The sequence below is a fragment of the Procambarus clarkii genome, chromosome 65 (assembly GCF_040958095.1).
Source record: "Procambarus clarkii isolate CNS0578487 chromosome 65, FALCON_Pclarkii_2.0, whole genome shotgun sequence".
NCBI lineage: Eukaryota > Metazoa > Arthropoda > Malacostraca > Decapoda > Cambaridae > Procambarus > Procambarus clarkii.
Genome location: NC_091214.1, coordinates 15062296 through 15082343, shown reverse-complemented (window position 1 = coordinate 15082343; position 20048 = coordinate 15062296). Strand labels below are relative to the sequence as shown.

Sequence of the window (20048 nt, the reverse complement as noted above, 5' to 3'; positions counted from 1 at the left end):
TTGCTGTGTGTGATATTTTCTTGGTGTCTCATTATGGTGTCATGGATGTTCATGTGAGGGTACTAGAAAAATGTGACTATCAAGTGATAGGAATTAACCTTGTACAGTACAGTATAACTCATTTAAGGTATGCAGCTGATGCAGTTTTTACAGCAGAAAATTTAGTCTAAAGATACTTGTTGTTTGTTTACAGGTTTTCATTATGTTTGAGAGAAAACCACTGAAAGTGAATGTGTTATACACGGGACACCAAACCTCGACAGAATTGAAAGAAAGCATATCTGGGAATAAATCTCTTAACACTTTCGCGCTCTCGGCGCTCAAAAAAAAACAATACCCCAGATGCTTTCGGCACTTCGCGCGCCTACGCGGTAAGACCGAAAAGTGTACACTCTTTTGACTGTCCTGACAATAATTGAAGGCGCACGTATTTAAATTTGGTATCACTGTGTTCGCAATGAAATTGTCTATAAGAGCATACCTATAAAATGCCGCCCAAGCATAAGGAGTATCAACACCAAATAAAAAATTATGCAGATCACTCGCCGAGAGCGCCAAACAGCAACAAAATTTTTCCACTCTCTTAATGGTTGCGAAGCCTACAGTTGTCCTACATCGCTAATTTTGGTATCATTGGAATCGCAATAAAATTCTCTACACGGACATATGCATATGAATGTTTAATATAGGTAATTGCCCACCCGCAAGAGTGTGTGAAGTGGAGAGTAGTTAGCCGCGAGCGCACTGGCGAAAACACGGGGGAAATCATGCTTGGAAAGTTTATACGTTTCCTGACCCTACTTTTCTATGTACGTATTTCTTTTTTATACCAATGTGTTCCCAATAACATTTTCTATAAGATGAACTGTATAACATTTGTACAAAGCATGTGTAAGAGAAGCGCCAAATATAGAACCACGTCGCTCAGTATGCGTTCGCGGCAGAAACGAACGCATTGTTTTCGTTCGTTTGATGTTTGTCATGTTTATACTTGTTGAAACATTTTATAATTTGTATGACAGTGATCGCAGTAAAATTCCCTACACAGACATATACATAACACATACAAATATTTCCCACGTGTTGGATATATCAACGGCTAAAGGGAACCCACTGCCACACGCTCGCCACACCCCCAAACATACTTTGTGTATTTTTTTTTTTTACTCATAGAAGTTTATGTGATATAATATTCATTCTGGTACCAAAACATTCGCAAATAAATTCTCTACAAAACAAAAGTATCCCCATCCATTTCGGTTAAAAAATGGAATTTATAGAAATATTTTTTCGATGGACGAGAAAAGTAGGCTGTTATGCGGAATCGTAAGAGAAAACGGCGACGAGTTATCTCTAATCTAAAGCGCGAAAGTGTTAAGAAATGTCTAACAATGTTTGCATTATAGGTGAATTAAATTTAAATAATAATTATTTTATAATACCGGAATAATAAAATACTGTAGGGAAGGTTATCTTGAGGTTATCTTCAGATGATTTCGGGACTTTAGTGTCCTTGCGGCCCGGTCCTCGACCAGGCCTCCACCCCCAGGAAGCAGCCTGTGACAGCTGACTAACACCCAGGTACCTATTTTACTGCTAGGTAACAGGGGCATAGGGTGAAAGAAACTCTGCCCATTGTTTCTCGCCGGTGCCCGGGATCAAACCTGGGACCACAGGATCACAAGTCCAGCATGCTGTCCGCTCGGCCGACCGGCTCCCTGCAGAAAGAAGCAGGAAGATTCATGTGTTATCGTACGAACAGCTGCATCTAACAGCCTGATTGACCTAACTGCCAACCAGGAGGGGACATTGATCCCCAGATCCAACAAAAGGTAAACACAAGTTAAGGAGCCAACACTGAAAAATAATACTTGAGACTCAGTGCTGGGCAACAGGTAAATGCTGACAAATGACATAGAAATTGGGAGTTCATTACGGAACAGTGATCACAGGGAAATCTTTAAGGCTACCGGGTGCCAAATTTCTGTAATGCAGATTTTGAGGGATTAAGGATTTTGTTAGGGAGAGTAAGTTGGACAAAGCTGAACCAGGGAGGTGGGGGTGCCTTTGGTATGTGATGTGACTTCAGCAGTCGGTCTCTTGACATAGGATTATATAAAATGGAAATTATAACCTGTTTAAAAACTTGAATTGAAGCCCAGGAATAGTATAGTATAGTGTATGCAGTAAAGCAATTAGGTCAAATGATACTGACCCAATATGGATAAACATGGGAATGAAAACCTTATGAGAAACAGAAAACTATGTACATTACAGTGAAACAAATTAAGAATTCAAAAGCTTATTTAGAACAACAATTTACTAAACTAGCAAGAAGAGTTAAAATAGAAACAAGAAAAGCTAAAAGAAATTATGGTGAGCATAGAGCAGGGCAGGCAAGTCCTAAAGGGCTCTTTCAGGTAATATACAGTAAATGAGGTTCAGCTGCACAATATTTATTCAGAAGATGTGTTGAATTAACGTTGGTGTAACCGTGATTCTGTAATGATAATCTGTTATCAAGTTGTCAGTAATGTTGGTCTCATGTGGCATCCTTTCCTGGAACTGACCTCAACTACGTCTCAAATTTGCATATGAGCTGTTATATAATGCATTTCTTGTATTCTTATTTGTTCCTTGTGCTGTACTTTAAATGTATATGCTTGTTTTAGTTTGCTTATTGGTTTTACCTGTGACTTGTATATCTTAATTTTCATGTATAGTGTGTGATATATTGTATATTTCTGGGTTGGTCCTCTCAGTAGCTTCCTTGAACTTGAAAATTAGTAGAGCCGTCTTGCCGCATGGGCATGATGGGCCCCACGAACATAGCACATGGTCATTATGGAAGCAGAATGTTTAAATATTTAGGTCTTGTTGCAAGCACACTTATATAATATAAACCTACATCCTGGTGTGGAACTAAATACTAAATACTTAAAATATATATTTCCTGGTGAATGACCCTTTCATTCCTAATCTCAACCTGTACAAGCCTCAGAGTTTATCAGATCTACTTGGAGCCAAGATCAGAATCTGGCCATCTCAAAGAAATGAGAAGAGCATGAAGAATCACAGATTGACTCACAGCTTAAAAATTGCCTACAAAAGTCAAAACTGAAATTAAATGAACCAGTGCTCTAAAATTATGGAAGAGATGAAATTAAGAAAGAAGGCAATTGAGAGTTGGGAAGAGGTGAACAACAACAACTTGCCACAACACATGTGGCCTGCTACCAGATGGCGGCCCAGGTCACCTGGGGGTGTCAGTCTGCTGTCCACTAACATGCCTGGTCCAACCAGCCTGTGCCTTCTCGGTCAGGACTGGTAACCTTCTGTGCTCATGTAAGAGGTGTAAGTTTTTTTGTCCCATGTGATGCTGTGGTTTATTTACAACAAAAAATTTCCTTCATGATTGTGTTCGAGTTCCTGGTTATTATTTTGTTTGTGATTGATTGCTGCTACCTACACGACAATTTCCTGGTCATTATTTTGCTTCATGACTGTGATTGAGAAGTATCTTTCAAGGAAGACATATTGTATTTTCTTTATCCCACTAGAATTATATTCTTTGATGGGGGTTAAATTCCATGTTTGTAAGTCGACTCTTTTAAAATCAGTCTCATTTCATGGTAAAGGTTTGGATTTTGTTGCCAATTTAATGCCTGTTGATGGAGATTTAAAGTAGGTAGCTGTATGCTAATGTGAGTTTTACCCCACACATTCTGACTTGTGTAATTACTTAAGTGTAGTTACAGGATGAGAGCTATGCTCGTGGTGTCCCGTCTTCCCAGCACTCTTTGTCATATAACGCTTTGAAACTACTGACAGTTTTGGCCTCCACCACCTTCTCGTCTAACTTGTTCCAACTGTCTACCACTCTATTTGCAAAAGTGAATTTTCTTATATTTCTTCGGCATCTTTGTTTAGTTAGTTTAAATGTATGACCTCTTGTTCTTGAAGTTCCAGGTCTCAGGAAATCTTCATTAAAATTTTATCAATTCCCATTACTGTACTATGTTATACATAGTGATCATATCACCTCTTTTTTCTTCTGTCTTTTAGTTTTGGCATATTTAATGCCTCTAACCTCTCCTCATAGCTCTTGCCCCTCAGTTCTGGGAGCCACTTAGTAGAGTGTCTTTGCACCTTTTCCAGTTTGTTGATGTGCTTCTTAAGATATGGGCAACACACAACTGCTGCATATTCTAGCTTTGGCCTAACAACAGTCGTGAACAATTTCTTTAGTATTTCACCATCCATGTATTTAAAAGTAATTCTGAAATTAGAAAGCGAAGCATTGGCTCCTTGCCCGACGTTCTTTATGTGGTTCTCAGGTGATAGTTTTCTGTCTAGAACCCCCCCTAGATCTCTTTCTTTATCAGAATTCTTTAAAGATTTCTCACATAATTTATAGGTTGTTTGGGGTCTATGTTCTTCTATTTCACATTCCATAACATGGCATTTATTCAAATTAAATTCCATTTGCCAAGTGTTGCTCCATATACTTATTTTGTCCAGGTCTTCTTGAAGGGCATGACAATCATATAAGTTTCTTATCCTGCCTATTATCTTAGCATCATGAGCAAACATGTTCATATAATTCTGTATTCCATCTGGTAGATCATTTATGTAGACAATGAACATCACCGATGCAAGTGGTACTGTACTCCACTTGTGACATTTCTCCAGTCCTATACATTGCCTCTGATTACTGCCCTCATTTTTCTATCAGAAAATTTTTCATCCATGTTAGAAGCTTACCCGTCACCCCTCCAATATTTTCCAGTTTCCAGAACAACCTCTTATGTGGAACTCTGTTGAAAGCTTTTTTTAGATCCCGATAGATGCAGTCAACCCAACCATCTCTTTCCTGTAAAATCTCTGTGGCTCGATCATAGAAACTGAGTAAATTCAATACACAGGATCTTCCAGATCAAAAACCATACTGTGTCTGATATATCATTTCTCTCCAGGTGTTCTACCCATTTAGTTTTTATTATTTTTTCCAATATTTTGACTATTACACTTGTCAATGATACAGGTCTATAATTGAGGGAGGTCTTCCCTGCTGCCACTTTTGTAGATTGGAACTGTGTTAGCCTTTTTCCACACATCTGCTACGATTCCTGTACACAGGGATATCTGAAAAATAAGCTGGATTTTCATGAAATCAGATGAAAAATCAGTGTGTTTGTGTTGGTGCTTAGCTTCATTTCTTGGTTTGAGCTTGGTTTGTGTTATAGTGTATATATTCTTTCTTGTTTGTGGTTTCATTCATCTTTCATGCTGCCTGTGTTTTGGTCATCTCTGGTACCATTTGTCTTGGACTCTTGACCAAGGTAGGAATTGTGGCATATCTGCTATACCTGTGTGTACAGATCCACCATCTTACCCTTGTTTTAGATCCCACAGCGGTCACACTATTGTTTAGGTTTGGTGGCCGACGTGGTGTCTCCCATCAGATCTTTCATGTTAGTGCGCAATGACAGCACATTGGGAATGTCTGGTTGCTTTCTGGAGTGCTTGGACCAAGAATGCTTGCACTTTTTGTCTCATTTTTGAGCCTTCATTGGGTTTGGTGTGGTCCCTTCCTCGTTGGGTGTCTTGAGCTGTCTTGATTGTCTATTCCATTACTCTGCACTTACATTTGTGATTTGTTAATTAAACATAACTCCACTGAACTTAACATATGTAATTTTTAAGTCTCCCTGCAAATCATTTTTATAAATTGGATAGTAATACAGTATGAATAAACAATACCTTTCTACATCTATTTTTCACTAAATAAACTCATGCAGGTTGTTTCATCATACAAATAATTATTAAAAATGCAATTTATTAATATGAATTAAAAAATACAGAGCACTAAATGAAGTGCAGTAAGGGCTTTGAGAACAGATATTAATGGATGTTGGAGATGTTGAGATAATGGAGACTGGGCTGAAGCTTGATAAAATTGGCCACAATCTTGATTCATTGCACCTAATCCATTACAACAGCCCTCTACTGACATCAACTACAGTACTAGCACCTCCACCCACACTGACGAATGGTCCTGTGTGGTCTTTATATATTTCAGGGGCCCTGGTATGTGTTGGGAGGCTGTAGGACATTAGTGTCTAAATTCAGGGCAGCTACTGAAAAGCCATCACGGAACATTTGAATACATTCAGTGCTTTATTTTCTTTTTAGGTTCTCAAGTAAAAATGTACAACATTCATCTCGTGTGGAGGATGAAACGACAAGTGACGAGAGTACCGATACAGAAGAACCAAGAACTCGACAAAAGTGTGCAGACACAATTGAACAAACTGAAACCCGACTAAACAGCAGTGAAGATATATTTGATATTTCTAATGAGAATGAAGACATACGCAAAGTTGTGGACTCTGAAAAGCAAGTAGAAATTAAGGATCAGGCTACAAAAGAATCTCAGGTTATTGAAAAGGAATCATTGGACTATGAATGGCGAAACAGACACACGGCGGGTCCTAGTGGGCTAAGCAAGCAATTGCTCATTGAAAGGAAACGAGTAGATCCGGAAACCATTGGGCTGATTAACAAACAAAGAGGAAAAGAAAATGAGCTTGTAAGCAGTCATACTGACAAGATTAACCCAATTGTCAGAACAAGCAGGGATAGTTCAGCTGAACAGCTGACTGAGGAAGAATCAGAGCTGCATAGTGAGCACTCTTGCAAAGGGAAGCTAATCCAAGCAGAAGACAATCAGAGAGATGTGCGTAGAAAAGGTGTACAAGGAAGAAAAGATGACAAAATGATAAAGTGTAATACGAGTATAAATGATAATGTGGAAGAATCTCACAGCAGAGAAGAACACACATTGTCATTTGTTCAGAAAAGGAAATCTATTGACACTACGCAAGGGTTTTATTTTGAGCCATCACAAGATTTTCAAAGCAGTTCTGGAACTAAAGATAACCACATCAGGAATTTATTACAAGCTGAGAACCCAAATACATCTCTTGGTGCAGTACCTGCCAGTGAAGACAGCTCCAGTATCCAGACTTCACAGAAAAATGCTTGCATTACTAATGGAATGGATAAAGAACTAATTGAAAGAAACTCTGTTAGGAGGAATATTGAAGTATCAAGTAGCACTCACAAGAAACCTATGGTGTCTGTATCCATGGCAGCAATTGCGGAGATGAACCAAAATACCCATAATTACCATGACACTCAGGAAACTGAAATGCAATCTGATTTTGTATGCTCCAAAAATATAACTGCAGATGATATTCAAGAGATTCAAAGTTTATTCAATGATCCTCCTCTTAATGGTAATACAGATATTAACATTACGTCTGAAGAACTTGTCATTGCTCCCTGTGCAAAAGTTGTTAGTCTCGAGCCTACCTTGAAATCTTCATGTCAAGAAGTTTTGGCTACGGGTATTGCAGAAAGTGAACATGATGAAATGTGCAGCGACAGTGACGACTCCACAGCTATAGTGCCTTCATCAGCTAAAAACTCTCTCAGTAATGTCAGTTATTCAGCTTTAGAGGAACTCACAGAAAAACATGATGATAATTCTTCAAAAGACAGTGATGTGTCTACCGAACTCTTTGGCTTGGATGATGAGAAAACGGATAAAATGGACTTGACTAAGAAGCGTGGTAGTGTTAGCGAACAGAGTGAGTCAGCTGAGAGTGAAGTACTGATCCACAGGTCAGTCCAGACCATGACTAGGAAGCATTATCAAATGCCTCGTGACTCACACAAGGTAAGTCTCTTTATTTGTTCATATATAATTATTGATTTAAAGTATATCAAATTGCTTATATAACTTAGTTTTTACAGAAAATTTTAGTTAATGAAGAAATTCAATTGTTGTCACTTTTTAGTACTGAAAAGGAAAAGTGCCTGAAAGAGTTTTAAGTTGTTGTGGGCAATCATATTAAAATAGATGGAAAACATTTGTAGAGATAAAATAGCATAAGGGTAAGAAAACTGGACAAAGAATGGGAATGCTATATTTACTGAGAGAGCATTGTGGTGGTGGGAATTAGAGCCATCACTGTGGCTTGTGTTGTAGTACTTTCATCATCTGTTAAGGCAAACAGCTCTCATATCTTAATTGCTCATAACAGGTCACCTCCTGGTGGGGAAAAAAGAGTTCTCTTTAAAGCATCATGAATGATTGGGTATGATTAAACAAATCTAGTTATTTAAGCAGAAAATGCAAGTTTCACATTAATATTTCAGGAAGCAATCAGCCTTCGAAGTCAAACGTCTTTTAAACAAAAGCCACATTGCTCTAAGGATGAATACGGAAAATCACCAAAAATAGACGTATATGACTGTATGAGCTCTTCGACACCAAGTGACCCAGCTTCAAGTATAGACAGCTACTCTAGACGATATGACCGGACTTTCAATCTCAAAGATGGCTGCGTATTTGGTGCAACAAGGCAAAGAAAATCCACGTCATACCTGTGTGCAGTTAAACATTCAAAGTAAGTTAAAGAGTTAGTATTTAACTAAATAAGTTCATGTTTAAGTCAATTATTGTTAGATAAATGAAGGAAGGACATTGTGTTAATAAAGTTATATTTCAAGAGTAGAAAGTACGAAGGTGGCATATGTTGTGGTGAGAATGGGAAGTGTAGGACATGTGGGTTAATGGGGAGTGTAGGACATGGACATGTGGGTTAATGGGGGAGTGCAGGACATGTGGGTTAATGGGGAGTGTAGGACATGTGGGTTAATGGGGAGTGTAGGACATGGACATGTGGGTTAATGGGGGAGTGCAGGACATGTGGGTTAATGGGGAGTGTAGGACATGTGGGTTAATGGGGAGTGTAGGACATGGACATGTGGGTTAATGGGGGAGTGCAGGACATGTGGGTTAATGGGGGAGTGCAGGACATGTGGGTTAATGGGGGGAGTGCAGGATGTGGGTTAATGGGGAGTGCAGGACATGTGGGTTAATGGGGAGTGTAGGACATGTGGGTTAATGGGGAGTACAGGATGTGGGTTAATGGGGAGTGTAGGACATGTGGGTTAATGGGGAGTGTAGGACATGTGGGTTAATGGGGAGTGTAGGACATGTGGGTTAATGGGGAGTGTAGGACATGTGGGTTAATGGGGAGTGTAGGACATGTGGGTTAATGGGGAGTGCAGGACATGTGGGTTAATGGGGAGTGCAGGACATGTGGGTTAATGGGGAGTGTAGGACATGTGGGTTAATGGGGGGAGTGCAGGACATGTGGGTTAATGGGGGGAGTGCAGGATGTGGGTTAATGGGAAGTGCAGGCCATGTGGGTTAATGGGGGAGTGCAGGATGTGGGTTAATGGGGAGTGTAGGACATGTGGGTTAATGGGGAGTGCAGGACATGTGGGTTAATGGGGGAGTGCAGGATGTGGGTTAATGGGGAGTGTAGGACATGTGGGTTAATGGGGAGTGCAGGACATGTGGGTTAATGGGGAGTGCAGGACATGTGGGTTAATGGGGAGTGTAGGACATGTGGGTTAATGGGGAGTGTAAAACATGTGGGTTAATGGGGAGTGCAGGATGTGTGGGTTAATGGGGAGTGCAGGATGTGTGGGTTAATGGGGAGTGTAGGACATGTGGGTTAATGGGGAGTGCAGGACATGTGGGTTAATGGGGAGTGCAGGATGTGTGGGTTAATGGGGGAGTGCAGGATGTGTGGGTTAATGGGGAGTGTAGGACATGTGGGTTAATGGGGAGTGCAGGATGTGTGGGTTAATGGGGGAGTGCAGGATGTGTGGGTTAATGGGGAGTGCAGGATGCGTGGGTTAATGGGGAATGCAGGACATGTGGGTTAATGGGGAGTGCAGGATGTGTGGGTTAATGGGGGAGTGTAGGATGTGTGGGTTAATGGGGAGTGCAGGACATGTGGGTTAATGGGGAGTGCAGGATGTGTGGGTTAATGGGAAGTGCAGGATGTGTGGGTTAATGGGAAGTGCTGGATGTGTGGGTTAATGGGAAGTGCAGGATGTGTGGGTTAATGGGGAGTGCAGGATGTGTGGGTTAATGGGGAGTGTAGGACATGTGGGTTAATGGGGAGTGCAGGATGTGTGGGTTAATGGGAAGTACAGGATGTGTGGGTTAATGGGGGAGTGCAGGATGTGTGGGTTAATGGGGAGTGCAGGATGTGTGGGTTAATGGGGGAGTGCAGGATGTATGGGTTAATGGGGAGTGCAGGATGTGTGGGTTAATGGGGGAGTGCAGGATGTGTGGGTTAATGGGGAGTGCAGGATGTGTGGGTTAATGGGAAGTACAGGATGTGTGGGTTAATGGGGGAGTGCAGGATGTGTGGGTTAATGGGGAGTGCAGGATGTGTGGGTTAATGGGGGAGTGCAGGACGTGTGGGTTAATGGGGAGTGCAGGATGTGTGGGTTAATGGGGGAGTGCAGGATGTGTGGGTTAATGGGGAGTGCAGGATGTGTGGGTTAATGGGGAGTGCAGGATGTGTGGGTTAATGGGGAGTGCAGGATGTGTGGGAGAATGGGGAGTGCAGGATGTGTGGGTTAATGGGGAGTGCAGGATGTGTGGGAGAATGGGGAGTGCAGGATGTGTGGGTTAATGGGGAGTGCAGGATGTGTGGGTTAATGGGGGAGTGCAGGATGTGTGGGTTAATGGGGAGTGCAGGATGTGTGGGAGAATGGGGAGTGCAGGATGTGTGGGTTAATGGGGAGTGCAGGATGTGTGGGTTAATGGGGAGTGCAGGATGTGTGGGAGAATGGGGAGTGCAGGATGTGTGGGTTAATGGGGAGTGCAGGATGTGTGGGAGAATGGGGAGTGCAGGATGTGTGGGAGAATGGGGAGTGCAGGATGTGTGGGTTAATGGGGAGTGCAGGATGTGTGGGAGAATGGGGAGTGCAGGATGTGTGGGTTAATGGGGAGTGCAGGATGTGTGGGAGAATGGGGAGTGCAGGATGTGTGGGTTAATGGGGAGTGCAGGATGTGTGGGTTAATGGGGGAGTGCAGGATGTGTGGGTTAATGGGGGAGTGCAGGATGTGTGGGTTAATGGGGGAGTGCAAACCAAAATTACACTATACGCAATGTTCAGAGAACAAAAATATTCCGCAAAACACAGGATTGATTTTTGCATAAAAATAAGTTTCTCATTCAGTACTAGACATTGTTTCATACCCATTGTTTTATAATTTAAAATTAGTAGCAAACTTAACTGATTAATCTGATTTCCACAGAAACAAGGAGCCATACACAATTCAAGAGGATCTGAGAATCGTGAGGTATATAGATCGTATGCGAGACTATGAACGTGTTGGAGGCCGAGAACTGTGGCAAGAAATGGAGTTACGTGAAGAATTTTCAAGTGAGTCATTGAGTGGCATTTTAGTATGTTGCTTTGTTAGAGATGACATTATATATTCATCAGGGTTGTGGGTCACCATACCATTATCTGAGATGATCCCTATCAAAAATGCATTAAAGTGTATTTTATTGGGTTACTTTTCATTAAAACCTAACCATTTATGTATATTGAATGAGAACTTTAATTCTCAGAATTTTTAATGGCATTGGGAACCTTTTATAACTGTAATCCAGTAAGAGAGGTGGGGGGGGGGCAGGCTGGCTGAGCACATCACAGTATCTACTCCCTTGACAATTATCATTTGCCTTATTTACCTTGAGGTGCCTGATTTCTTCCAAGCAGTCAGTTGTTTAACTGTGATTATACTTTACAATGGGTTATCTTTAATTTGTGAGTGATTTCTGATCCAGTGCTGCACTCACCTCATAGAGTGAGCCAAGTTCAGGTGCTGGTGTCCAGTGTGTCACAGAAGGGTCTCGGAGGCCTGGTGTGTTGGTCTAAGGCTCGGTGGTACCAGAGCTATGTAAGGGAAACCACTGGGGGATGGAGGGGAGGAGGGAAGGAAGGGACTAGGAAAGATTGTTTCAATGTTTAATTTTTTAATATTTTATTTTTATCTTTTATTCACATGGTATATTTAGATTGGAAAGTGCATACATCTCTGTACAGTACATTCCAGACAATTGTAATATGCTGTTGCTATTCCATTATCACCTAACAATTGTGGTAAAGTTTGTGGTGTTCAACCCCATCCCACCCACCTGGGGAGCCGGTCAGCCGAGCGGACAGCACGCTGGACTTGTGATCCTGTGGTCCTGGGTTCGATCCCAGGCGCCGGCGAGAAACCATGGGCAGAGTTTCTTTCACCCTATGCCCCTGTTACCTAGAAGTAAAATAGGTACCTGGGTGTTAGTCAGCTGTCACGGGCTGCTTCCTGGGGGTGGAGGCCTGGTCGAGGACCGGGCCGCGGGGACACTAAAGCCCCGAAATCATCTCAAGATAACCTCAAGATAACCACCCAACCCCACCAGAAAAGTGTCGGTGGACATGGTTCAGGTCACATCCACATTGACAAGAACAACTGAGTATTTGCAACAATTAACAATTGTTTACTAGTACAGTATTTTTGTATGTAATTAGTCTTAAATATATTTGATTTGTATTGTAGAATTTTGTTCTAAAATATTATTTTACAAAATTGGTTTAATAATTCTGCTGAACTTATGCTTTCATTTACTGTATTTTGTTAAGAGTAAAGAAAAACATATTTTATAAAAAGTTAATGTATTGAATATGTGGAGTGGTGATGGTGGTGATTGTGGAGTGGTGATGGTGGTGATTGTGGAGTGGTGATGGTGGTGATTGTGGAGTGGTGATGGTGGTGGTTACACCCAGTGACTGAGGAGTGGTGACGTGTGGTGATTGTGGAGTGGTGATGGTGGTGGTTACCCACAGTCACTGAGGTGTGGTGACGTGTGGTGATTGTGGAGTGGTGATGGTGGTGGTTACCCACAGTGACTGAGGAGTGGTGATGTGTGGTGATTGTGGAGTGGTGACACGTGGTGATTGTGGAGTGGTGATGCTGGTGGTTACATGTGGTGATTGTGGAGTGGTGATGGTGGTGGTTACACACAGTGACTGAGGTGTGGTGATTGTGGAGTGGTGACATGTGGTGATTGTGGAGTGGTGATGGTGGTGGTTACCCACAGTGACTGAGGAGTGGTGATGTGTGGTGATTGTGGAGTGGTGACACGTGGTGATTGTGGAGTGGTGATGCTGGTGGTTACATGTGGTGATTGTGGAGTGGTGATGGTGGTGGTTACACACAGTGACTGAGGTGTGGTGATTGTGGAGTGGTGACATGTGGTGATTGTGGAGTGGTGATGGTGGTGGTTACACACAGTGACTGAGGTGTGGTGAAGTGTGGTGATTGTGGAGTGGTGATGGTGGTGGTTACACACAGTGACTGAGGTGTGGTGAAGTGTGGTGATTGTGGAGTGGTGATGGTGGTGGTTACACACAGTGACCGAGGAGTGGTGACGTGTGCACGTCACAAGTGAATTGTGGTGAGAGAGGTCTCATAAGGGGTTTCTCATGAGCTTTTGTAAAAAAAAAAAAAAAAAAAAAAAAAAAAAAAAAAAAATTGCAATAAAGATGGAATTTATATGCTGCGTACAAATAGGGAAGGAAGTTGTAAAGATTTCTGAAATAGTCGTAGTGGTTTTGAAATATTCTTTATTGAGCAGAACAGTAGTTTTGTCTATTGTGTATTTTATGAGATGTAAGATGCATGAGGGAATTAGTATGGTGTTTATGGTTTAGTTTCTTTCAGATCGAAGTTGGCACGGTTTGAAGGAGCGTTTCAGAAAAAGAATATTTCCTCGCCTTCATACCTACCTGCAGTTTGGCCTCTCACAAGATATTGTAAGGCGCTTACAAGCTCGAATACCTTTTCACCCAGGTAAACTCTACTCAATTTCACTCTTATCACTTGTAGATTCCTAAGCTAGTTATTCTACCTCTCTCTCTCTCTCTCTCTTAGGCATAATATGTCTAAGTGCCTAAAAGTTTTACAATTTCAGTAGGACAAGATATATATATATATATATATATATATATATATATATATATAGACACTAGGGCCATAAAGGACTACAGGACCCATGTAGGATTCTTAAGTCTGAATCTATTCAGTCAGAATAAAGAGAAGGTGTAGGATGTGTTCACAAACTCAAGTATGGTACAGTATTGTAGGGTTCCAGTTACATTACAATCGTGACCACTATTGTCATCAAGTTCCTCCGCGCCTCCATAAATCATCAGGTGGCAATACCTCGCCCCACACGAGGTACACTCACCCAGAACCACGTTACATTCTTCTTCATTGTACAGCAACTGATTAATTATTGAGTTAAGTTGACCTTATTTACTAAGTTTTGGAGACCTTCTCATTCCACCAGTTACACTTCAGCTTACTGTCTACAATCAGTGCAGGTTACGGGTAAATTTGTTACTATGTATACAAGACCAGTCAAACCTTTTCTTATGATGGAAACAGTAAGTAAAGGGATATAGAACAGTTTCTGATGGCATAACTTTCCATGAACATTTCAAAGCAAACTTCACATCAGTCTTGAAAATGATAGGGTAGATCATGAGACATCAAAACAGATCACCATTCCAGTGATCCTACTTCTCACATCATCTATTGTATCTTGCTTGGAATACTGGAATAGAATCTCCTCCCCTTTCTAGGCAGGCAAGATATCTGAAATAGAATACATATAGAGATTCCGTACAACAGTAAGCACATAGACAATAAAAACACTTAATTTTTAAATTATTGAAACCATTTTAAAGCACTCAGACCATTTTCTGGAATAGAGATGAGATAGACATCATAAAATATGTACATCGAAGATATTTATGGGGTCTGATCCACAAATTGTACAATCAAATGATAGCTTACTGAAAGTAAATATAAAGTAGAATGTGTAAAATAGACCCAGAGAAGAGTAAAGGTGCCATGAGCACAGTCACAGAATACTACATTGGCATATGAGTTCCACAACAGTTTAGATTCCTTCCAGCAAATGTTAGAAATATTGGCAGAAGAGAAGATGAAGTTTTCAAGAGGGAATTAAACAAACTTCTGCCAAAAAGGCCAGATCAGCTGGGTTTTGATGGCTATATGGATCTTCAAGATCTGCCACTAACACCCTTACTAATCAAGTTACAGTAGAGTATATATAAAAAAATTAAAAAAAGATGCTGGTCTCTGACTGGGCTGCTGGAATAGAAGAGGCATCAACAGGGAAACAACAGATGGGATGGTTGTAGGTGTTATTGTTTTATGGGAACTCAGAGAGCTGACATCAGTTTAGAGAAGCACCAAGTTGAGAGTAAATATTATCTATAAATAATATTTAGCCTGTAAGGGATGAATTAAATTTGTTTTATAAATATCTTAATGTGAATTATTATCAGCAAATAAAATCTCCTTGTATCATGATGTTTTTCTACATCAGTGTAGGTCTTGTGTTCCTCTACATCAGTGTAGGTCTTGTGTTCCGCTACATCAGTGTAGGTCTTGTGTTCCTCTACATCAGTGTAGGTCTTGTGTTCCGCTACATCAGTGTAGGTCCTGTGTTCCTCTACATCAGTGTAGGTCTTGTGTTCCTCTACATCAGTGTAGGTCTTGTGTTCCTCTACATCAGTGTAGGTCCTGTGTTCCTCTACATCAGTGTAGGTCCTGTGTTCCACTACATCAGTGTAGGTCTTGTGTTCCTCTACATCAGTGTAGGTCTTGTGTTCCTCTACATCAGTGTAGGTCTTGTGTTCCTCTACATCAGTGTAGGTCTTGTGTTCCTCTACATCAGTGTAGGTCTTGTGTTCCTCTACATCAGTGTAGGTCCTGTGTTCCACTACATCAGTGTAGGTCTTGTGTTCCACTACATCAGTGTAGGTCCTGTGTTCCTCTACATCAGTGTAGGTCTTGTGTTCCTCTACATCAGTGTAGGTCCTGTGTTCCACTACATCAGTGTAGGTCTTGTGTTCCACTACATCAGTGTAGGTCTTGTGTTCCACTACATCAGTGTAGGTCCTGTGTTCCTCTACATCAGTGTAGGTCCTGTGTTCCTCTACATCAGTGTAGGTCTTGTGTTCCTCTACATCAGTGTAGGTCCTGTGTTCCACTACGTCAGTGTAGGTCTTGTGTTCCTCTACATCAGTGTAGGTCTTGTGTTCCTCTACATCAGTGTAGGTCTTGTGTTCCTCTACATCAGTGTAGGTCCTGTGTTCCACTACATCAGTGTAGGTCTTGTGTTCTACTACATCAGTGTAGGTCCTGTGTTCCACTACATCAGTGTAGGTCTTGTGTTCCTCTACATCAGTGTAGGTCTTGTGTTCCTCTACATCAGTGTAGGTCCTGTGTTCCACGACATCAGTGTAGGTCTTGTGTTCCACTACATCAGTGTAGGTCCTGTGTTCCTCTACATCAGTGTAGGTCCTGTGTTCCTCTACATCAGTGTAGGTCTTGTGTTCCTCTACATCAGTGTAGGTCCTGTGTTCCACTACATCAGTGTAGGTCCTGTGTTCCACTACATCAGTGTAGGTCTTGTGTTCCACTACATCAGTGTAGGTCCTGTGTTCCTCTACATCAGTGTAGGTCTTGTGTTCCTCTACATCAGTGTAGGTCCTGTGTTCCACTACATCAGTGTAGGTCCTGTGTTCCACTACATCAGTGTAGGTCTTGTGTTCCACTACGTCAGTGTAGGTCCTGTGTTCCTCTACATCAGTGTAGGTCTTGTGTTCCTCTACATCAGTGTAGGTCCTGTGTTCCACTACATCAGTGTAGGTCTTGTGTTCCACTACATCAGTGTAGGTCTTGTGTTCCACTACATCAGTGTAGGTCTTGTGTTCCACTACATCAGTGTAGGTCCTGTGTTCCTCTACATCAGTGTAGGTCTTGTGTTCCTCTACATCAGTGTAGGTCTTGTGTTCCACTACATCAGTGTAGGTCTTGTGTTCCACTACATCAGTGTAGGTCCTGTGTTCCTCTACATCAGTGTAGGTCTTGTGTTCCTCTACATCAGTGTAGGTCCTGTGTTCCACTACATCAGTGTAGGTCTTGTGTTCCACTACATCAGTGTAGGTCCTGTGTTCCTCTACATCAGTGTAGGTCTTGTGTTCCTCTACATCAGTGTAGGTCCTGTGTTCCACTACATCAGTGTAGGTCTTGTGTTCCACTACATCAGTGTAGGTCTTGTGTTCCACTACATCAGTGTAGGTCTTGTGTTCCTCTACATCAGTGTAGGTCTTGTGTTCCACTACATCAGTGTAGGTCCTGTGTTCCACTACATCAGTGTAGGTCTTGTGTTCCACTACATCAGTGTAGGTCCTGTGTTCCTCTACATCAGTGTAGGTCTTGTGTTCCTCTACATCAGTGTAGGTCCTGTGTTCCACTACATCAGTGTAGGTCTTGTGTTCCACTACATCAGTGTAGGTCTTGTGTTCCACTACATCAGTGTAGGTCCTGTGTTCCTCTACATCAGTGTAGGTCCTGTGTTCCTCTACATCAGTGTAGGTCTTGTGTTCCTCTACATCAGTGTAGGTCCTGTGTTCCACTACGTCAGTGTAGGTCTTGTGTTCCTCTACATCAGTGTAGGTCTTGTGTTCCTCTACATCAGTGTAGGTCTTGTGTTCCTCTACATCAGTGTAGGTCCTGTGTTCCACTACATCAGTGTAGGTCTTGTGTTCTACTACATCAGTGTAGGTCCTGTGTTCCACTACATCAGTGTAGGTCTTGTGTTCCTCTACATCAGTGTAGGTCTTGTGTTCCTCTACATCAGTGTAGGTCCTGTGTTCCACGACATCAGTGTAGGTCTTGTGTTCCACTACATCAGTGTAGGTCCTGTGTTCCTCTACATCAGTGTAGGTCCTGTGTTCCTCTACATCAGTGTAGGTCTTGTGTTCCTCTACATCAGTGTAGGTCCTGTGTTCCACTACATCAGTGTAGGTCCTGTGTTCCACTACATCAGTGTAGGTCTTGTGTTCCTCTACATCAGTGTAGGTCCTGTGTTCCTCTACATCAGTGTAGGTCTTGTGTTCCTCTACTTCAGTGTAGGTCCTGTGTTCCTCTACATCAGTGTAGGTCCTGTGTTCCTCTACATCAGTGTAGGTCCTGTGTTCCACTACATCAGTGTAGGTCCTGTGTTCCACTACATCAGTGTAGGTCCTGTGTTCCACTACATCAGTGTAGGTCTTGTGTTCCACTACATCAGTGTAGGTCCTGTGTTCCACTACATCAGTGTAGGTCCTGTGTTCCACTATATCAGTGTAGGTCCTGTGTTCCACTACATCAGTGTAGGTCCTGTGTTCCACTACATCAGTGTAGGTCCTGTGTTCCACTACATCAGTGTAGGTCCTGTGTTCCACTACATCAGTGTAGGTCCTGTGTTCCACTACATCAGTGTAGGTCCTGTGTCTTCACATCACCTGCAACTTTGTGTTCCTACAAACTTGACATGATGCTCTCTACTTTTTTTCAGTTTAATGAATATTACTGATTTTAGTTACATAATTATCATTTTATGTCTTTTTCAGAATCAACCTCGAAGGTTAATAACAATTTAAGTCACCGACGCCCATATTCACATAAGGAAGAAAAGTTAATTGTGCAGTTTATTGTCCGCACCAGGAGATATTCTGAGGTATGTTACATTAATTTTGCTAGGGGAAAATCATCACCATTTGTGTTAAGAACATTTAGCTATGCCAATATTTTATTAGGTGATTAAGTATATCATCCAGCACTGAGTCTCTGATGTTTCCACTGACGGTAGAAGGCTGTTACGGCCTCACTGAGGCAGTAACCGGGTTCTTTATTTCAATCACTGCATATGGGGGCCTTAGAGCCGCCTCTTCATTGATCCCTCCCCCAAATCAATAGTAAGTTATCAAGAATTGGCAGTAACAAGTAATCGTGAAAATTAAAAGGGATAAACAATACTAATCAGCCCCTTTCCAATTATACTTCTTATAATATTTTGAATAACTAGTGTGCCGATTGCCGACAATTTGTCTCGATTGGCGAATGCTCGTTTGATTAACGAGAAAACCACACGGTGCGTTCCCGCTGCTTCTCGCACATTCTCGGACGCTTCCGATGATGCAATTATTTTTTTGTTTAAAGATGCTAATGATGCTGGTATGTAATGGGGTGACTGCTGTGATGTTGCAAAGCATTGAATTTTTTGTAGAATAAAAAAATATATAAAAATTTGAAAAAAAGAACAAAAGTCAAAAAGGTTCGTTCAGTGTTTGTCAGGTAGACTGCTCCATGTTTCTTGAAAAAAAATTGAACAAATTTGAAAGCAGATAAATGTCATAAAGGATCGTTCAGTGTGTGCCAGGTAGGCGACTCATTATTAATGAATAAATGTAAAATACAAAACAAATTGAACACATTTGAAACCCGAGAAAGATTGTCATAATGGAGCATCCTACCTGACAAACACTGAACGAACCTTTATGACATTTGTCCGTTTTTCAAATTTTTTCATTTTTTTTTTTTAAGAAACATGGAGCAGCCTACCTGACAAACACCGAACGAACCTTTTGCTATAAAAAAATGAAAAAAAAAAATAGAACAAATTTGAAAAAAGGACAAATGTCATAAAGGTTTGTTCAGTGTATGTCAGGTAGGCTGCTCCATTATTTAAAAAATTGAATATCATATTGATGTTTTTCGGTGGTGGAACGGATTATTTTTATTACCAATATTTTAAATGACGAAATTTGTTTTGAAAGACGAGCATTTCACATGACGAGCTCTATGCCGGAACGGATTAAATTCGTTAATCGAGGTTCCACTGCATATACATATATCCGTACACATCACACTGCAGACATCACTTTCACACAGGACACTAATACAATAAATTTTGCAGTCTTCTTCAGTTCCCAGTGAGTTCACTTCATCTTCTAGTATATAACATCCACAATGTAAGGCCCTTACACCGGTGAGTTCACTTAACTCAATACAACATGGGCCAGTCCTACACCGTTTCGTCAGGGTGTCCGAAACACCTCACTTCGTCTCTCCAGTAACACACTGCAGAGGTCTTCAGCAACATATTGACAGGGGTCTCTACCAACACCCTGACAGATGTCTCCTGCAATTAGCTAGTAGAACTCCTCAGCAGACGACCAGTACTGCT

The 20048-nt window shown here is 41.5% G+C and overlaps 1 protein-coding gene across 3 annotated transcripts in view; it reads left to right on the top strand.

Moving 5' to 3' along the window:
• LOC123771101 (myb-like protein X) overlaps positions 1–20048 on the top strand; it is a 64053-nt gene that overhangs the window by 27280 nt on the left and 16725 nt on the right. For all 3 annotated transcript variants that reach the window (XM_069309432.1, XM_069309433.1, XM_069309431.1), the window contains exons 7-11: positions 6196–7744; positions 8227–8477; positions 11201–11328; positions 13661–13789; positions 18433–18539. In XM_069309432.1, the coding sequence (XP_069165533.1) occupies positions 6196–7744; positions 8227–8477; positions 11201–11328; positions 13661–13789; positions 18433–18539 (2164 nt within the window). The remainder of the gene's footprint in view (positions 1–6195; positions 7745–8226; positions 8478–11200; positions 11329–13660; positions 13790–18432; positions 18540–20048) is intronic.